The sequence below is a fragment of the Centroberyx affinis genome, unplaced genomic scaffold (genome assembly GCF_046629955.1).
Source record: "Centroberyx affinis isolate AG114_WGS23_722 - 3 ecotype Tasmania unplaced genomic scaffold, CSIRO-AGI_Caff_v1 ptg004375l_1, whole genome shotgun sequence".
Classification (NCBI taxonomy): Eukaryota; Metazoa; Chordata; class Actinopteri; order Beryciformes; family Berycidae; genus Centroberyx; species Centroberyx affinis.
Window position 1 is genome coordinate 35,380 of NW_027282068.1, and position 17,568 is coordinate 52,947.

General features: G+C 41.7%; 1 protein-coding gene across 1 annotated transcript; it reads left to right on the top strand.

The window, feature by feature from the left end:
* Nucleotides 1–12,385: 12,385 nt before the first annotated feature.
* On the top strand, nucleotides 12,386–14,856 carry fgf19 (fibroblast growth factor 19). The gene is made up of 3 exons (XM_071543757.1): nucleotides 12,386–12,599; nucleotides 12,743–12,846; nucleotides 14,530–14,856. Exons 1-3 carry the CDS (start codon nucleotides 12,386–12,388, stop codon nucleotides 14,854–14,856), a joined length of 645 nt encoding a protein of 214 aa, XP_071399858.1.
* Nucleotides 14,857–17,568: the final 2,712 nt, after the last annotated feature.

The window sequence follows — 17,568 nt, forward strand, 5'->3', positions numbered from 1 at the left end:
TGGCCTCATAAATAGACTTCACCTCAATAAGGAGAAGGAGGGGTGGGGGGGTTGTGGGTGGTGGGGGGGGGGGACTCCAAACCATGATGCACTTTCACCCTGAGCTTTATGCAAGACGTCCAAGTGTATCATATTTTATGTTTTGACTTTGTATATATCTGTTTGTTTTTGTTTTTGTTTTATTTATGATTAACTACAGTTTTGTATTTTTTTATGAGGGACAGAACAGGTTGTCTTTTCAGCAGGTGGGGGGGGAGTAGAGGGGGTTGGGGGTGTCAGAGATGCTAAACACATTTTATTTATGTTTTCATGATCTAATTTATCAGACGTTTGCTGCTACTGAAAGTCCGGATGAGTGAAATCCCCGTTTTTTTGGATGATGGTTTTCTTTGCACTGATGAGAAAATACGCCGTAGCAACAGTGCGCTGGACACGTTTATTACTTTATTACTGTTTTTGTTTTTTTTTTGTTTTTTTCATTCAAGACAAAAAAGAACCCTTTCGAGTCTTAGCCTGACGCTAAAAAAAGAAATGAGCTATCAGGTCTTTGGTGTCAGAAGTGCCACTGATTGCCCAATGCTTGGGCTCCTTTGTGTGGCACTGGAGCCTAATTGAAACAGTATCATCTTACTGCCGGGGAGAGAGAGAGAGAGAGCGAGAGACATAGGGAGAGACGGTGTTGCTGAAGAGCCCCAACCTCCACCGGTCTGTTTTTAGCTCTGCCAGGGTGGTGAACTCTGAACTTTTCTGCCGTCAATCTTAGTCAGATCCATAAGACTGCCGATAGAGAGAGAGGCATCTTCTTGACATTATATAAGCGGGGAATTTGGGAGTTTAAAGGCAAGGTCAAAGTGCTGAAATGCAATGGAGAAACCATAGCCTTGACTGTGGAATACCACTGTTCTTTATGTCAAGAGAGTCCTAAGTTATTTCCGATTGTCTAATAGGAGCTGGACCGGTGTAAATAAATATGCCTCACGGGTCTTAACCAGTACAGTAGAGATTGTTTGGCAGCATCGTTTGGCATGGGATGGTCCATGCAGATCTGACAGTAAATTGCTAGGAGGATGAACACACATATTCCTGGTGTTGTGCCAAAATTGATTTCCACCAAAAACATGTGCTTCACCCGGCAGTTTGTCTTTGCCTTGATTTCACGCCAGGGAAGAAAATAACAAAATCATTTCAATTTTGTGGATTGTTTCTGCCTTTTGAAATGGTAAAACAACATTTTGACAATATTTCACAGGAATCAAAGTAGCCTAGCGAAAATAAGCTACTTAGTTGGCTCATAATGAACAGAGATTACACTCAAGTGTCCACTGATTCTACAAGGAAGCTGTCAGGCTATACATTAGTCTGCTTGTAATTTATTAAGTCCGTTTCCCCCACAATAATCTCCTTGTGCAGTAGCAAAACAACAAAACAAAATGAGGACACACCACTAGGGAAACCCATTTTGTAGGGGAAACAAATTTTGGCACAACACCGGTATGATCACTTTCCAATTCCAGACTTTCTTCCTCTTCTGTATCCTTTCCCTTACCAACCCAAACCCCCTTTGCCAAGCTTTACTCGAAGCACCTACAACAGTAGTTGCCCCACGCTCTAGCTCCATTAACGCTCCCCTACATTTCCCAAACTCTTTACTACTTATATTTCCTCCCCCATGAGTCTCTCTATCTTTTTATTTCTCTTTCTCTCTCTGTGTTTCCCTGCAGTTGACTGTAGCCCAGCTCTGGTGGCCATGTTGTCCTAGTTGCGCCTTGTCACGTTCCGGCTATCTTTACCCAGTGATTTACTTTTAGAAAGGATAATCATGGGAGAAATATTTACGGACAGCTGTTGGACTGTACTATATGCTAGGGCCAGTAACCCTATATTTTTCTTTATATATTTTGTAAATATAACCTCTAAGTAACTGAAGGTGCTGGTATTCCTGTCGGGGGGAGGACAGTTTCAGACGTAGACCAACAGAGCTGGGTGGAAATTGCTGTCTGAAGGAAGTGAGTTGTGTTTGATTGGCTTGCTTTGGTGCGATCAATGAATAATTCTACCAATCACCAAACAGTCCGGGTCAAAGACAAAACGCACAGGGGAAAAAAAGGACTGATGAGAGATAGGTGAGCACATCTTACTCATTTTCTGTATTTCTTTGCTATGCTCTCTCTTTTTTTCTTACTGAATCTTATCTAAGAGGTTTAAAATGGTTTAAATCTCAGTTTCAACATTCCACATACCATAGCACATACTGTACCTAGCCTAACTCCTTCACTGCAGCTGCAGGGAAAATGTAATTGTACTGTTTTCACTGTTGAGCAAGAGTGCCTTGAGTAGAAGTGATGAAGCATTAGTGCAGAGGCCGGCTAAACTAAATGCACACGCTGGGTATTAAGTTGCAGATAGCTCAAACAAATATCATGCAAACTGTCACTCCAGTGGCCTAAGGCAGTGATTCCTTCAAACTAGCATGGCTGTCAAGACTGATCCAAGCCATTCAGGCCCAGTAGTTTGAGATATGTCCAATAATCTACATCTAACTTGCCAAAATCAGTGCAAAAAGCGCCAATATCTGCCCGTGCTAAGACTGAAACTGTCTCTTGTGACACTGCAGTTCTCTAAGTCCATCCATCGGCTTCACAACTGGACAGCAGTGATGCATGCAGGTATATTTGTGTGTTTGGTGCTCACAGCTGTGCTCAGTGTTCTCTAGTATCACTGCTTTGCATGGCGGGCATCATGTTTACAGTAAAATACGCTCCTGCCCTCTGTCACTGACCCAGGGCCAGCCCTCTACACCGGCTGCTCATTTGATTATTCGGCAAGAGAGTCCAAGCAAAACCAGCGCAGTTGTGATACACTCCTTTATGGACAAAATACAGTCAGCTCATAGTCACAGAGCTCCTAAAATCCTTTTATTTTGTTCAAACCAGTCTTTAGACATCTATTAATGCAATGTGTTCCATTAAATTAACTGTAGACATGATGTATTTCTTTGAAACTGCTCTGCTGTCTGGACATTAACGTTCAGGAAAGGGATTTCTATTGTGAAGTGATGATACTGTACTATCTATGATTCTGAGTCCTGTGGTCTTATGACAATTTTGTATTTCCTACTTTTATCAGTTGTCCTGTAGTTTTATACAGGGCCTGCTAAAATGCCACACTGTATGTGCTGTGCACATGACTTACATCTAACTTAAGGGAAGTTGACAATAAAAAACACAATCTCCACGTTGTAAGGTGTGTCTTTATCTGTACTGTTGTCATCAGTTCGTCTTTTATCACCACACGGTGCCTTCTTCAATAAAGCGTATCCGATGCATATGTGTAAGTGCCTTATCCAAGTTCATTCAAGGTATAATGCAAATTGTGAAGTTGACATTGTAGTGCTCCATCTGTATTCAAACTGGTTAGGAGATATTAAGCAGCAAACCTTTTACATCCCATAGAGAAAAACTGTTACAAGTGTGCTAGCTCTTTTTAGGGAAGTCGGGGGCTCTGCATTATTGGAATGGCATAGAGCAACACATGCTCGCACTGCCAATCTCAACACCATCTAGCATCTTATTGGGGCTAATCCTGTGCGTACATCCTCACAGATGCACAGACGCACCCACAGACTCCACCAGCTCTGACCAGCACACAGAGCCCGGCTCTTATTCCGTCCCGAGAACCATTTCCATTCCAGTCATTTATGTGTTGAGTGAACCCATGGGCCCTTGAATCCTGGTAAAGACCCCATTGAATAGATAAATCAACAACAAGAAAACTAATCAGTATTTAATCCATTCCTAAAAAAAGGTACTCTCTTTCTTGCAGATACGCAGTTTTTACCATAGCACAAATATTTTACCTGCTTAAATAATCATTTTAAAATTTCTACCTTAACCTAAACTACTTTTCTAGAATTGATTGATTGACTATTATGATTATGATTATGATTGTCCTTCTAATTATAGTAGCGGTCTAGTAGTTTGATGGTGTACTTGCTGCAGCGTGGCCTTGCCCCAGAGCAGGACAGGTGTTCGCATAGCTGTTCACTATATGTATTTCTGTCCCTCCATTCAGCTGCAGCATGGGCTAAAACAGGCCTTGTCATGGCCTTAAAGAATGACAGAATGACAGCTTTCTGCTCCTGGAAACCAAGGCCGGCCCGGTTAAAGGCTGTAAACTGGACTAAAGATAGAGACCAGACTCCTGTATCCATTCTCCCATTGTCTGTTAACTACACACGAAGCACACAATGTAGAAGTACACCCCCCCACCCCCCCCCACCCCAACATATGCACACACACAGACACGTGCAAACACACACCTTTGGGATGAAATGTCTGAGCCTTTCAAGCTGAGCAAAATGTAATGAAGGCAGGTTAACAACGATGTGTGCGCTAACAGAGAAAAGTAATTTAACAGCCATTTGCTGGTGTCTGAGTAGACACACGGATAGGTGAAGAGAGTTTAGGTCAAACACTGCATTTCCCTTTTTTTCTTTGAAGAGCAGTGAATGCCCCCACCCCCACACACACACACACACACACACACACACACACAAACACACCCCACACACACACATGTACACTCTTGCCATGTGTTTTGATGTTTTATTAGATGGAGACTTTGGAGGAGAGAACAGTAAAGATGGCTTCACAGCAAAGAAAGAAAGAGCATTGATTCTGCTCTTGGCTGAGACAAAAATGTGTGTGTGTGTGTGTGTGTGTGTGTGTGTTCGTGTGTGTGTGTGTTAGCATAAAAATGTTCAGGATAAATTAACCCTAATCCCCCATATACCATCCGTTTGCACACAGTCATGTACACCAACCATCATGCTCATGGTTTGATCCACTGGAGATCCACTGGATTTCTGAGCCACTGAACCTTGTTCAGCAGCTCAACAGAACAATGCATTTGAATTCATTTAAAATTTAAATCTTTCAAATTTGAGTTTTGTTTGAATTCATTCACCTTCTCAAGCAAGTGATTGAATTTGGAACTGAAAATAACCCATAAAAAGCAACCTGTGAAAGACTTACAAGCATTTCACATTTTCCTTTCAACCTGTTGCACTGACTGACACTGTTATTAATTCATCAATTACTAAAGCAAACAAGGTCAAACTGGTGTTGAAATAGCTGGCTGGCTGCTGGATAGTCCAGAGGCAAATCAGGTGCTTAGTGGGAACATTCAAATGGCCTCACCAGCTGCAACCAGCGCCCAGTCTGTCTGATAGGACAACTGCTGCCACACACCTGCCAATCACATACACACACACACACACACACACACACACACACACACACACACACACACACACACACACACACACACATTCTTGCACCCATTCAATATTAAAGTAATAATCTGCAACATGTCCATTTTGTTACTCTATCTAACACAATATTGATTTGACCTATACCAAGTTCACCTAGTGTTAAGTAGACCTTAACGGGAGTTCCAAAACAGGGTCGTGAAGTGAGTTTTGAAAGTCGTTGGTACACAGCTAAATTGTCAGCATTAATTCAACTCCAAGAGTATAATAATCAACACTATGTCAGTGTTTATAGAAGTCCACTCCCATCAGAGTTAATTCATGTTTTGTGAATGTGGCCTTCACTCTCTGGAAGGGAAGGGGGCAGTTATTGTAGCTATTGAGGCTGTAAGCTGCCTGTCTGTCTGAGATGCTCCAGATGTTGAACTATAAAGACAAAGTACTTCAAAAGGTGCTGACAATACTCCTCCATCCATCCCCCTCTCTCACTTTATTTCCTGTGTACTTCTTGATGTGCTTGGGGTGGTTGTGGTTGTGTATATGTGTCTAAATGACATGGGCTCTTGCCTTGTAATCAGGAGGCTGATAGTCACTGCCTGAAAAGGGTTTCTCTGTAGCAAGACTCTGTAAAGCTGCAAGTGACTGAGTAGCCCCCCCCCCCCCCCCCCCCCCCAGCAACCCCACCAGTTTATCAAATAATGACCTTTGAATCTATGCTGAAAAGAACCTCTGTCAAAGCTCTGAGCTGCTGAGGTCTCCCTCTCTTGATGCTATTGGCTGAGTGTAGTAACACTTCTCATGCTGCATTCACACTATAGCCTAAAAAAAAAAAAACAGTTGGCATCACAGGATGTTAGTCAACCAGCCATCCATTCATCAGTTTTCTAGCCGCTTATCTGGGTCAGAATTGCGATGGCAACAGGGAAAGCAGAGCAGCCTAGACATCCTTTTCTCCAGCAACTTTCCCCACCTCCTCCTGGGATCCAATGTGCCCATGGTCTGCCCCAGGGTCTCCTCTCAGTCAGCTGTGCCCAGTATGCTTCCAGAGGGAGGCTCCTTACCAGGTGCCCAAACCACATCAACTGGCTCCTCTCAATGTGGACGAGCAGCAGCTCGACTCTGAGGTCCTGGATTGCTGAGCTCCTCACCCTATCACATAGAGGCCAGCCACTCTACAGAGAAACCTTGTTTTGGCCGCTTGTATCTGTGATCTCATTCTCTCAGTCACTAGCCAAAGCTTGTGACCACAGGTGAGGGTCAAACTGGTAAACTGAGAGCTTTGCCTTGAGGCTCAGGTCTCTCTTTACCACCATGGTCCAATACAATGCCCACATTACTGCAACCGCTGCACCTAACTGGCAGTAAATCTCACAATCCCTTTGCCCTCACTCATGAATGAAACCCAGAGATACCTGAACTCCTCTACTTGAGGCAGTTCCTTGCCCCTCACCTGCATGTGACAGGCCACCTTTTTCTGGGAGAGAACCATGGCCTCAGACTTGGAGATGGTGACCCTCATTCCAACCACGTCACACTCAACTCAGTATGTTCCAGTGCACATCAGTGATCACTGTGATCAGAGATCACAAAAGGACGACATCAACTGCAATGCAAACAGCAGAGATGCCATCCTTACGGCAAAAACCAGATACTCTCCAGACATCGGCTGCACCTTGACATCCTGTCCATGAATATTATGAACAGGAGGGGGGACAAGCCACATCCTTGTCGGAGTCCAATACCCACTTTCAACAAGTTTGACTTAATGCCAAGAATGCATTCCAGGTGTATAGGGACCAAATGGCTTGCAGCACCAGTCCTGGAACCCCATATTCCCACAGCACCTCCCACAGGATACCTTGGGAGAACACAGTCGTAAGCCCTCCACAAAACACATGAAGACAGGATTAGCGAACTTCCATGCCCCATCAATTATTTGTGAGAGAGTAAAAAGCTGGGCCACTGTTCTACAACCATTATAGAACCCACACTGTTTCTCACAAATCTGAGGTTCGACAGTCAGCCAGAGTCTCCTTTCAAGCACCTTGGCATAGGCTTTCCCAGGGATGTCCAAAATGTATTTCCAAAATCAATGTCAATTGTGACAGCCCAACAATATTCAGAGCCTTCAGCATTTCAGGGTGAATCTCATCCACCCCCAGCACTTTCCCACTGAGGAGCTTTCCACCTACCCCAGTGACCTCTGCCAAGGAATGGGTTCAGATCCTACATGATCTTTAACAGAGGGCATGTCTGTCGGGTTTAGAAGTTTCTTAAAGTGTTCCTTGCACCTTTCAACAGTGTCCCCAGTCGAGGTCAGTATTTCCCTTCCCTGCACTTTCACTTATGCAACTACAGCAGCTGCAGCCTTTTTGGCCTGCCAGTACCTTTTTGCTGCGTTAGGAGTCCCTTATGCCAACCATGCCAGAGGGCCTAGTTCTTCAGCTCAACAGCCCCTTATCCATCAGTGAGGTCTTGGGTTTCCACCATGACAGGCATCAACCACCTTTTGGCCACAGCTCCTAACAGCTGCTTATATGACAGTGGTTTTGAACAGGGTCCATTCGGACTCCATATCCCCAACCTCCTCCATAAGTTTGTTTGGAGGTGAGAGTTGAAATCCTTGCAGTCATCCACCAGGCAAAACCCATCTACAGAGCAGTTCACCCTGTAGACAAACTGCAGATGGTCTAGGAGTAAATCAGTGACAGATTTAAAGTTGGACAGAACCAGCTGCTGAGGGGAATGGATGCATAATTGTGAATGAAACCTTTGAACCATGTGCTCAATCCATGTCAATAGAATGAACAGTTCACACAAATGTAATGTTGCTATTCCTGCAATTATCTGGCTTGGACACAAGACTGAGTTCAGGTGTGTCCTGGGAGCTATAAAGTGGGCACCATAGATGTTTCAATGAATTCAGGCCACGACACATCTTAGTGGCTCAACGGTAAATTCCAGTGTCCCAGAACAACCCCTAGACTCTGCACCAAGCAGACATAAACTCCCTTACAACACACTTACCCTACACCAACTTTAAAATTATATCACATCTCTTAGATAATGCTGATAATGCTGACTTGAAACAGCCTGGACCATAGCCCAGAAACTCCACTGATAGGACAATAGAGATTTACAGGAAAGACAGAGGATGACATACAGCAAAGGGAACTGTCCGGATTCAAACCCATGCCTCTGCGATTAGGAATTCACTGTAATGGTACATGCTCTACAGGTTGAGGCACCCCCTAAAAAAACATCTTTAATAAAAAATCTGAGGGGAAATGAAAAGCTCACACTTTTGTCTTGAAACAGCCTGTTAAGCAGTTCAGAGACCACATTATACTAGCAATCAGAGTCTACAGAGATGGTTGACCCTTCCCTGCTAGTGCAGGAGAAATGTCTGGCAGAACTCATTATCATTGGGGGATAAGGGAGAAAAAAAACGCTCTGGATTGTTGGTATGTCTTAAACTAATCACACTCACTGCAGCAGTGCTTAAGCCAAAGCATCAGATAAGGTGCCCTTTCAAAATAATGTCAGACGGAAATTGTTTTGGTGGAGGAACATACAGTATGTATGTGAGAGCCAAGTGTTGTGGGGAAAACATGGGGGATGAAAAGAGCAGTACACAGGAAGTGGTAGGGGAGGAGCATTCTGCCCGAAACTGGCGGAGGCCTTACCCCATTAGCCATCTTCCTGTAAATCAGACTATTCGTAGGCTGGTGTGGAACAACACACTTATGAGAAACCTCAGAAACCACACTGTAAACACCAAGATCTTTGGATGGTGTATGAATCCATTCATTTTGTAGTTCAGTCCCTCAAATAAAGGGAATCACGTAAATATCCGTTATAATGAGATGAAACAACACAGGGAAGGGCAACACAGGGAAGACAATTTGACAACCGAGCACATGCGCAGAACTTCCGATGATTTGATGGGAAATCAACGAATATGCGGATGACCACATAGGTCAGTGGTTTGTATGGGAGTAACCGCCTCTGCACACAAAAGCCTGATATCACTCTGGCCTGACATCATCTTGCTGAGTCTTAAAGTGTCTTTCAACCAACAGACTGCTCAGGCCAACTCTGACCCAAACAGCGTCATCAACATTACAGGACGGGCCATGCTTCTCAAATGTCAGCAACAGGTCAAGTCACGCTGCAGCAGTCTGGTCTACTACAAGGCTCATTTCATCAGCTAGACTGTGGGGCCTGTAACCAAGTAAACAAATCTCCACAAATATAACTTAGCACTTGCAAAAAGAAGTGTTTTTATGGCTACAGTAATCAACACTACTCTCTTAAGATAATTGTATAGTGACAAGATTTGCTTTTGAAATGTTTTCTCACCTATGTCATGTGGCATATATTTCATTTTTGGTGTATTTTCATAGATATTTTCATTGATTTTTCTTTGTCTCAGTATGTTTGACTACTCTTATTGTTTTACTACTCTTATTTTGCACACTGTCACTGCTGTAACAATTTTTTCAACACTTCTCATTAATACATTACACATAAACTTGTGTTATGTGTAATACATTTGCTATATTCTTATTTATATTCTGTTTGTTCTTTGTTGTATCCTATCATTAATCTGCAGCTGCAACAATGTCCTCATGCAATATTTAAAGTTTAATCTTATCTTAACTTTGTCATTTTTTTTTTTTTGTAAAAGATTACTTTTATGGCATTACTGCTTTATTGGACAGCACAGTTGAGAGAGAGACAGGAAAGGGGGATGACAAAGGTCCCAGGCCAGATGCGTACCTAGGATGCCAGGGTTACATGGTACCTGCCTCAGATCATTAAGCCACCAGGGCTCCCCTTAACTTTGTAATATTCACTTGTTTATTAAAAAGCACACAGCTTCATTCACGATCAACAAATTTTGGCAAATTGGCTGTGTGAATGGATAGTGACTGCTGAAAAATAGACTAGAACGGTTTGATTTGGCACTGTTTGACTTTTCCTGTCTGTCACCTTTAAACAGGCTGAGAATACATACACCTCACATAGGCCTGCGTTTTAAATATAGTCTGCCAATCGTATCACTGTCTAGCTCTAGACAATTAAGTGTGGTATACTGGATTACTCTTAATAAGCTATGGGCCGACATGAAGAACCAACATTCATTTCCAGCACAGTGACGGGTTGTGGTGGCTCTGGGGTCTCTGGTGTCAGATGTATTTTATGTTTTCGATCTAGCTCTTCTTCAAAGAGCTTGCCAAATTCAAATCATTATTCACACACTGTAATGTTTCTGAGTGATCAGCTTCATCCGATGATTTATTTTCTGGAAGAGGCAGTGTCCTCCAGGATGACATTAACCTTGTCTGGCGAAGCGGTTCACCCCATGGTCTGAATAGCCTAGAAGTAAGTCATATGCCATCTGAATCAACCAGTATGGTCCAAATAAAGTGTTTACAGGAAAAATTGGGTCTAAAATAGCATTTTCTGACATTATCAGAGATAGAGAGCCCATTAATCACTTAAAATAGCTATTTTAGTGGTGATAAGAACTGATTCTCCCCTCTGGATGAGTGGATCTGAACCATGCCTGGTAGAGCATATTGTACCACTCCAGTGCCATACCAGTACTGTACCATGAGAAGACTTATTGCTACTGTTTCCTCTCTTATGAGCGTACACTGCATATAAAGCAACTCCCTCCTCTTCTTCCTCCTGCTTCACCTGCTCTTCCTCCTCCTCCTCCTCTTCTTTCTCCTCTTCCTGTTCTTCCACCTCCTTCTCCTTTTCATCCCTCACCACCTCCTCTTCCTCTTTATTCTCCTCCTCCGGGTCCTCCTCTTTCTCCTCCTTATCTTCCTCCACCTCCAAATCCCCAATGTTCCCTTCTGCTCTAAACAGATAAATGCATATTCTAGCAGCGCCATCTAGTGACAGAATCTATACAGAGATGTTGTGGGGTAATAAGGAAGCTTTGTAAAACTATTAAAACTCATATTTTTGCAAAATGAACTTGTCAGAGCGCCATCACACACTCAATCACACCATCTTCCCCTGTCAGCCTAGGAGAGGATCAACTTTACAAATCTAAAAACTTACGGAGAGATAAGCATTTGGAAACTGGGCCTCTGGTTGCAATTTCATGAATGGTGATATTTGCTCTCCATTACTGTTTAACTTGCATGTAAATGTGAGGCAGAGCATCGGAAGCGCAGGTCAGAATGTGATAAGAGCGGAAAGAAGCCTGTTATTAGTGTCGACTCAGTCTGACAGCACCGCTTGGATTTAGCCCAATGTGTAGACTTTACCCTATCCACAAATAGAAAACGTGCAATTTCACAGTGTGCGTTTGGCAGCTTTTTAGGTAACATAATTATGCAACATAATGAATCATACATGTACTTTATAGCCTAGTCATAACCATCACGCGCAATTAGGTGGAGTGGCGGTGCGCAGCGCGGCCCCATTACGAGCCGTTGTGTCTTGTAAGGTCAGAACTCAACAACCTTGTAATGTATCGTTTCCTTGCGTATCCGCAAGACGTATACACCGGTAGAACATGATTTATGACTTCGGCTGAATCAATAGGGTGTTATGGTAAATTCGGCATGCAAATCATTAACCAAGTACAGCTTTATTTTAGCAAAATCACAACTTTTGGAATTGGTTCGCCTTCTTTCCCACAATCTTCTACACCGTCGAGGGCGGTAGCGAGCAGCATGAACTAATTGTAAAAGTTGAGATTTTACTGAAATAAATGTTGCATGGTGGATTATATGCATGTCGAATTGAACAGTGTCTCGTAAGGATTCAGAAAACATCTTGAGTCATATTGTATGAGGTATATACCTTCGCCTATAATCAAGACAATGTTAAATTGCCAGAGTTTTGAATGGAGTTCGGCGTTATATGCTCTCAGTAGACAGGGCCCGGGCCAACAGAGGACTATGATTTAGTTGGATGCCAAGCAGGGGTGTGTTGTGGTCTGCTTCTGAGAACTGGCTTTGGGGAAGGGGGGTATCTGCAGCTGATAAGGGTCACCTTTAAAAGGCTGGGGTTGGGTTAGGCTTGTATTACTTCACACTGCCAACTGGGGGAGCGGTAGGAGAGCCTGCACAGAGGATTTGACGCACCATGCCTTTGCTAATGTTCACTGCAGTGTCTATTGTCAATGTGCTTTTAGCTGTGGGAGTTGTTTGCTTGCCCCTGGCGGAGCAGGGGCCCCACATCGCCCACGGCTGGGACCAGGTAGTCCGGCTCAGGCATCTGTACGCCGCCAGGCCCGGTCTGCACCTACTGATCAGTGGAGATGGACAGATCCACGGCTCTGCAGACCAGACCCTGTACAGTGAGTCAGCCACAACACCATCACTTCTAGTTTAAAATACTGCATTAGACTTTGGCAACTGAAAAATAGATATGCTTGTTGATAAGTCACATGAACAAATTGGAGTACACCCGGGATTTTGATTATTTTAATTTGAATTGCAGGCCTGCTGGAGATCCGGCCAGTGGATCCAGGCTGTGTTGTCATCAGAGGAGTAGCAACCGCACGGTTTCTCTGCATAGAGGGCAATGGGAGACTGTACTCATCGGTAAGGACTTCTTAGCTGACAGCGTGAATTTATTCCAAAATTAGACGTTCACAAATTAAAAACATTATATTCCCATGCCCTGTATAGCAAATAAAGTGGCGTATATGCCTATTATAAAAAATACATAAAGTTACTATTATTTCCATTTTCATATTGCGCGCTAAATAGTCATATGCCAGGTTTCTGATTTGGATGGCAGTGGAGGTAACATAATTTTGTCCTCCATCTAATTAACCGCTGAAGAATAAGTTCCTTCGAGTAAAGGAACTTTCGAGTAAAGTTCCTTTACTCGAAGTAACCACGATTAGCACAAGAGTACAATCCCAGAGATAAACTTTTCTTGCACCAGAAATTACCTTGAATTTCATTTCGTCAACTATACAGTTGCCCCATAAAATATTCAACCCCTTAAATTTATTGCACATTGTGTTTATTATATCATGCTCTTGTTATAATAATGATCATGCACTCACATTGTGCTTATGATGCTTTATGAGCATAATTAAAGTGTTACCATTAAATCAAATATAGTCTTTCATGTTATAAAACAAATCCCACATATTCTAATAAAAACTGTTGATGATGAATGACAATTTAGATCATTTCACTGTTGAAACAATAAATCCAAGAACATTACTTGGCTGACAGATTATACCATTCTGAAATATAATGCCATGCCATGACATATTTTTTTACCCACCGATTATCATTTAAAATCCCATTGATTTAATAAACACCTCAGAACATTAAATGATCATGGCTATTGACAAATTATTGAGTGTCCTTCCAAAATTAGATAAACCACTGAGCATTTTAGAAATGTTTTACCTACTCTTATAAGATGACTACTGGAATAAAATAAAACTAACAATGATAAAAACTTATTTATTTACTTATTATTATTGAAGATACTAGCTATTGCTCACTATATAGCCCTAATCACAAAACAGTAACACTGTGCTTTTCCAAAATGTATAGTATTTTAGAATGGAAATCTTCTAAATGATTCCATCAGGTGCCATTGACCTAATGACAGTCCTATTTTTTCTATTTTGTAAATCATTTTACACGTTCAGAAAATACTGCATGCCAGTCAGTCATTCATTCAGGCAGTCGATCGGTTCATCAACCTTTGTCCGGTGTGGTGCAGGCTAGGATGTGTTTGCAAAGTGAAAAACCTGAATGAAAAGATCCACCAGCAGCAACAACAACCTTGGCCTCTGGCTGACTCTCTGTGGCCAGTGTAAACAGCTGTCGAAGAACGTACAGCACAATTTACATACACTTTTTGATAAAAAAGGGGGCCGTTTCTAGAAATCCCCATGTATACTTAAACAACCCTAACACAGACTGGAGTTTTAGTTCTACAAACATTTTCCTGTGGCAGAGCTGCTCCAGAGGCAGAAATGATCTCATTGGTTGAGTTTTCTTTGCTGTTAAAATAATAATAATAATTATTATTATTATTATTAACAATAATAATTGTTATTGTTATTATTATTTTGACAGAAAAGAAAACTCAACCAATGAGATAATTAATAATAATGATAATGATAATAATGAATAAATCTTGTTGCTGAAAAAACCCAATTTCCCCACCTGGATCAATACAGTTTCATTTAATCTTATCTTAGTAGTATTAAAATATCTTTTATAAATGTAAATGTCCTCCATGTTACACAGCACACCTACTCCAGAGACGACTGCACCTTCAGAGAGCAGATCTTGGCAGACGGCTACAACATCTACACATCCGACAAACACGGAGCCCTGCTCAGCCTGGGAAACCACCGGCAGAGGCTCCAGGGCCGAGACCGAGGCCTCCCAGCTCTGTCCCAGTTCCTCCCCAGGATCAGCACCCTAGATCTGGGCTTATCCGGTGGTCTGGATGTCCTGGACCAGTCGGAGCAGAGCGCAACAGGAACACAGTATCAAGACGCTGTGGACACCATGGACTCCTTTGGAAAGCTCTCCCAGATCATCCACAGTCCCAGCTTCAACAAGAGATGAGAGCTGACAGCATTGAGACACTTTTGAATCGATGTGTCCTGGTTTGTCTGAGGCCTGCAACCACGCACGCCTCCCTGCATGTTAAGGCAGTGGAATTAGACCAGAACCTGGACAGTTCAAATCAGGGACTGACTGGACGTCCAGCCTGGTCCAAACCTGGAAGGTTTGCTGCTGCTACAACATCCAGCCATCGCCGTCCGGTCAGATATGGCTGAACAGCATGAGGCAGTCTGCTACAGAGTGGAGAATCACACCTACTGAATACAGTGTTCCATCCTTCCATCTTAAAATAATGATCCATGACATTTTCATATAGATAAATGTCTATTTTGCTACTCTCTGTTGATATAACACAATAGTGATTCTACCCTAAATTTGGTTCCTGAAAGCTTTTCCATTTGCTGTTCTAAACAGCCGGTGTCTGGTAGCTCTTGGAAAAATCATTCGGTACAGAGGAAGTGATGCGATTTACGTTTTCGGTTTGTTTGGAATAAACAGAAGAAGAAGAACTGGGTAGTTAGCATGAGCAGTGATAGCCACCATGGCTGAACAGACAAAGAAAAGAGAAACTCAAACTGCATCAACAGAGAATCCAAGGAGAAAGACGTCACAGTACTGGCTTAGTTTAGCACCAAAGATGGAGACAAAATATAAAAACAAGAATCTCATGGATTACTGATTACTTAACAAAGGAAGAAGAATAAGACTTTATGAGGAAACCAGTGTGGAGGATCAGAATGTCGGGAAATGTACTAATATAAGATACACATTCACCATCCACTACACCACTCCCGACATTCAGGCCTGACAAAAAGATGAATGTAAATAAGATTAATTGTAGTATTTATTTAGTTATTTAAATGTCAGCTTGATTGTGAATGCAAGCCTTGTGTGTCTTATTGTGCACATCTAAATTTTTTGTACATGCTAGCTCATGTTTTCATGTTGCCTTTAAAATATTACATAACAATTGTTTGCCTTGTTTGGTAATTAAATTTGAAAGGAAATGTTTGACATAGAGCTAATCACGAGTTGTAGAAAGTGATAACCTGCAAAGGAAATCAGTGTCATGAAGTTTAATTTTTCCAGTTAAGCTGTGTAATATAGAATAAAGCCATAATGATACAGCACTCAAAGTAGTGTTATTGTGTCTATTTAATGCTTGTCAGAAAAAGAACCTGAGCTTGAAATTATAAGGTTCTATTTGGGTAAAGAGCAGAGATATTGAGCAACGAAGTTTTGAAATAGCTGGCAAAACTGTCATGTGGTGACATCTGTCCTCATAAGGCAATTATATAACAATTTTTGAGAGGATCCAATGAGGTTATATTGGGTTTTATGTGATTGTTTATAATGAGGAAACCCCAGCTTCAGTGGGAAACTGAATGAACATGATAATGTTCATAATTATCAAGTCTGTTTTGAAGTGCATTAGGTCTACATTGCATCACATTAGATCAATTTTGGTATATTTGAATTAATGTATTTATATACTACACTCTTTAAAACCTTTAAGCTTTAAGTTACATCCTGAGCACTGGGAGTCACAATAATGTCAGTTTCCCAAAAAATTCCAAGAAATTTCACTTCATTAATAGATATCACTTTAAAAACATTTCATCACACAACACAACACAAAACAAAACTTTTTGAATATTAAAATCTAAAAACAATCTATATCAATTCAGTGATATACTCGTCAGCATGTCATTGTGTGTATGGCTGCTGTTACTTGCCCCAAAGTAAGATAATCTCAATTACTGCACATATGTTTGTAGTACTATTAGAATTTCATGAGGATGATTGGACAACATCTTCACGGCCTTTCTGCTCCTTCAATCCCTGACTCTCATTGTCTGTTTCTCACATTTTTCTTCCTTTTTTACTGCTGGCAAGTGCTGTTTCACTCCTCTCTGCTGTTCTCTGTCCATCTGTCTCACTCTTTCTTGTGTTGTTCTGTATTTCTGCTGCTCTCAACCTGTCCTTAAAAATACTAATTCAATACATAAGCTACACGTCTGGGTTAAACCCATCTTTGGAGCAACACACTGTCCTGATAAGAATATTTATTCAACATCCAATTGGCTAACTCAGTGTGTCACAACAGTTTTGGTACACAAACTATGATGGTAATGACTGGGCAGGAGTTAGATAAAGAGACATAACCTTTTAGGAAACAATAATGAGTACTCTAGGCCATCTCATGTCAGGCTGCGTAGTCTTAGCCTAGCTAGTGCATCAGAAAGATAATTGTTCAGTTGGTGAGCCAGCAGTTAGTCTTCATTAAGCCTGAAATCCTCACCTACCCTTCACTGTTATCACGAAAAAGTGGAGTGATATTGTCATTGTCTATTTTCTGGCTTGTACAACATTATTAATAGTATTCAGGCTACATTAGCTAGGCTACATTAGCTTCTGACAGGATGTGGCTGAAAGGTAGATTTTGATTGGTTCTTACTGAAATATTGAAGTTTGTGATTGGCTGGGAAATAAAACCTTACAGTACCAATTTCTGAGATAGAAGTTACTGCATTTTAAATATTTAACCCTAAAATGCTCAGTTAAAAAAAAAAAAAAAAACACCACACATGCATAAAGTAGGCCTAACATTCAAAGACTAAGAATATGTGGTCAACCCAATTTTGATATGAAGGTCAGCAAAAACCTTGTAATGCCAAGCTCACGATTACTTTACTTTTTACTGACCAAGAA

Bases quoted from the DNA above. Each gene is read 5' to 3' on its own strand.
- fgf19 (XM_071543757.1), top strand. From the start codon at position 12,386: ATGCCTTTGCTAATGTTCACTGCAGTGTCTATTGTCAATGTGCTTTTA. The intron at 12,600-12,742 runs GTGAGTCAGCCA...TTTGAATTGCAG, and splicing joins TGCAGACCAGACCCTGTACA to GCCTGCTGGAGATCCGGCCA. The intron at 12,847-14,529 runs GTAAGGACTTCT...CATGTTACACAG, and splicing joins ATGGGAGACTGTACTCATCG to CACACCTACTCCAGAGACGA.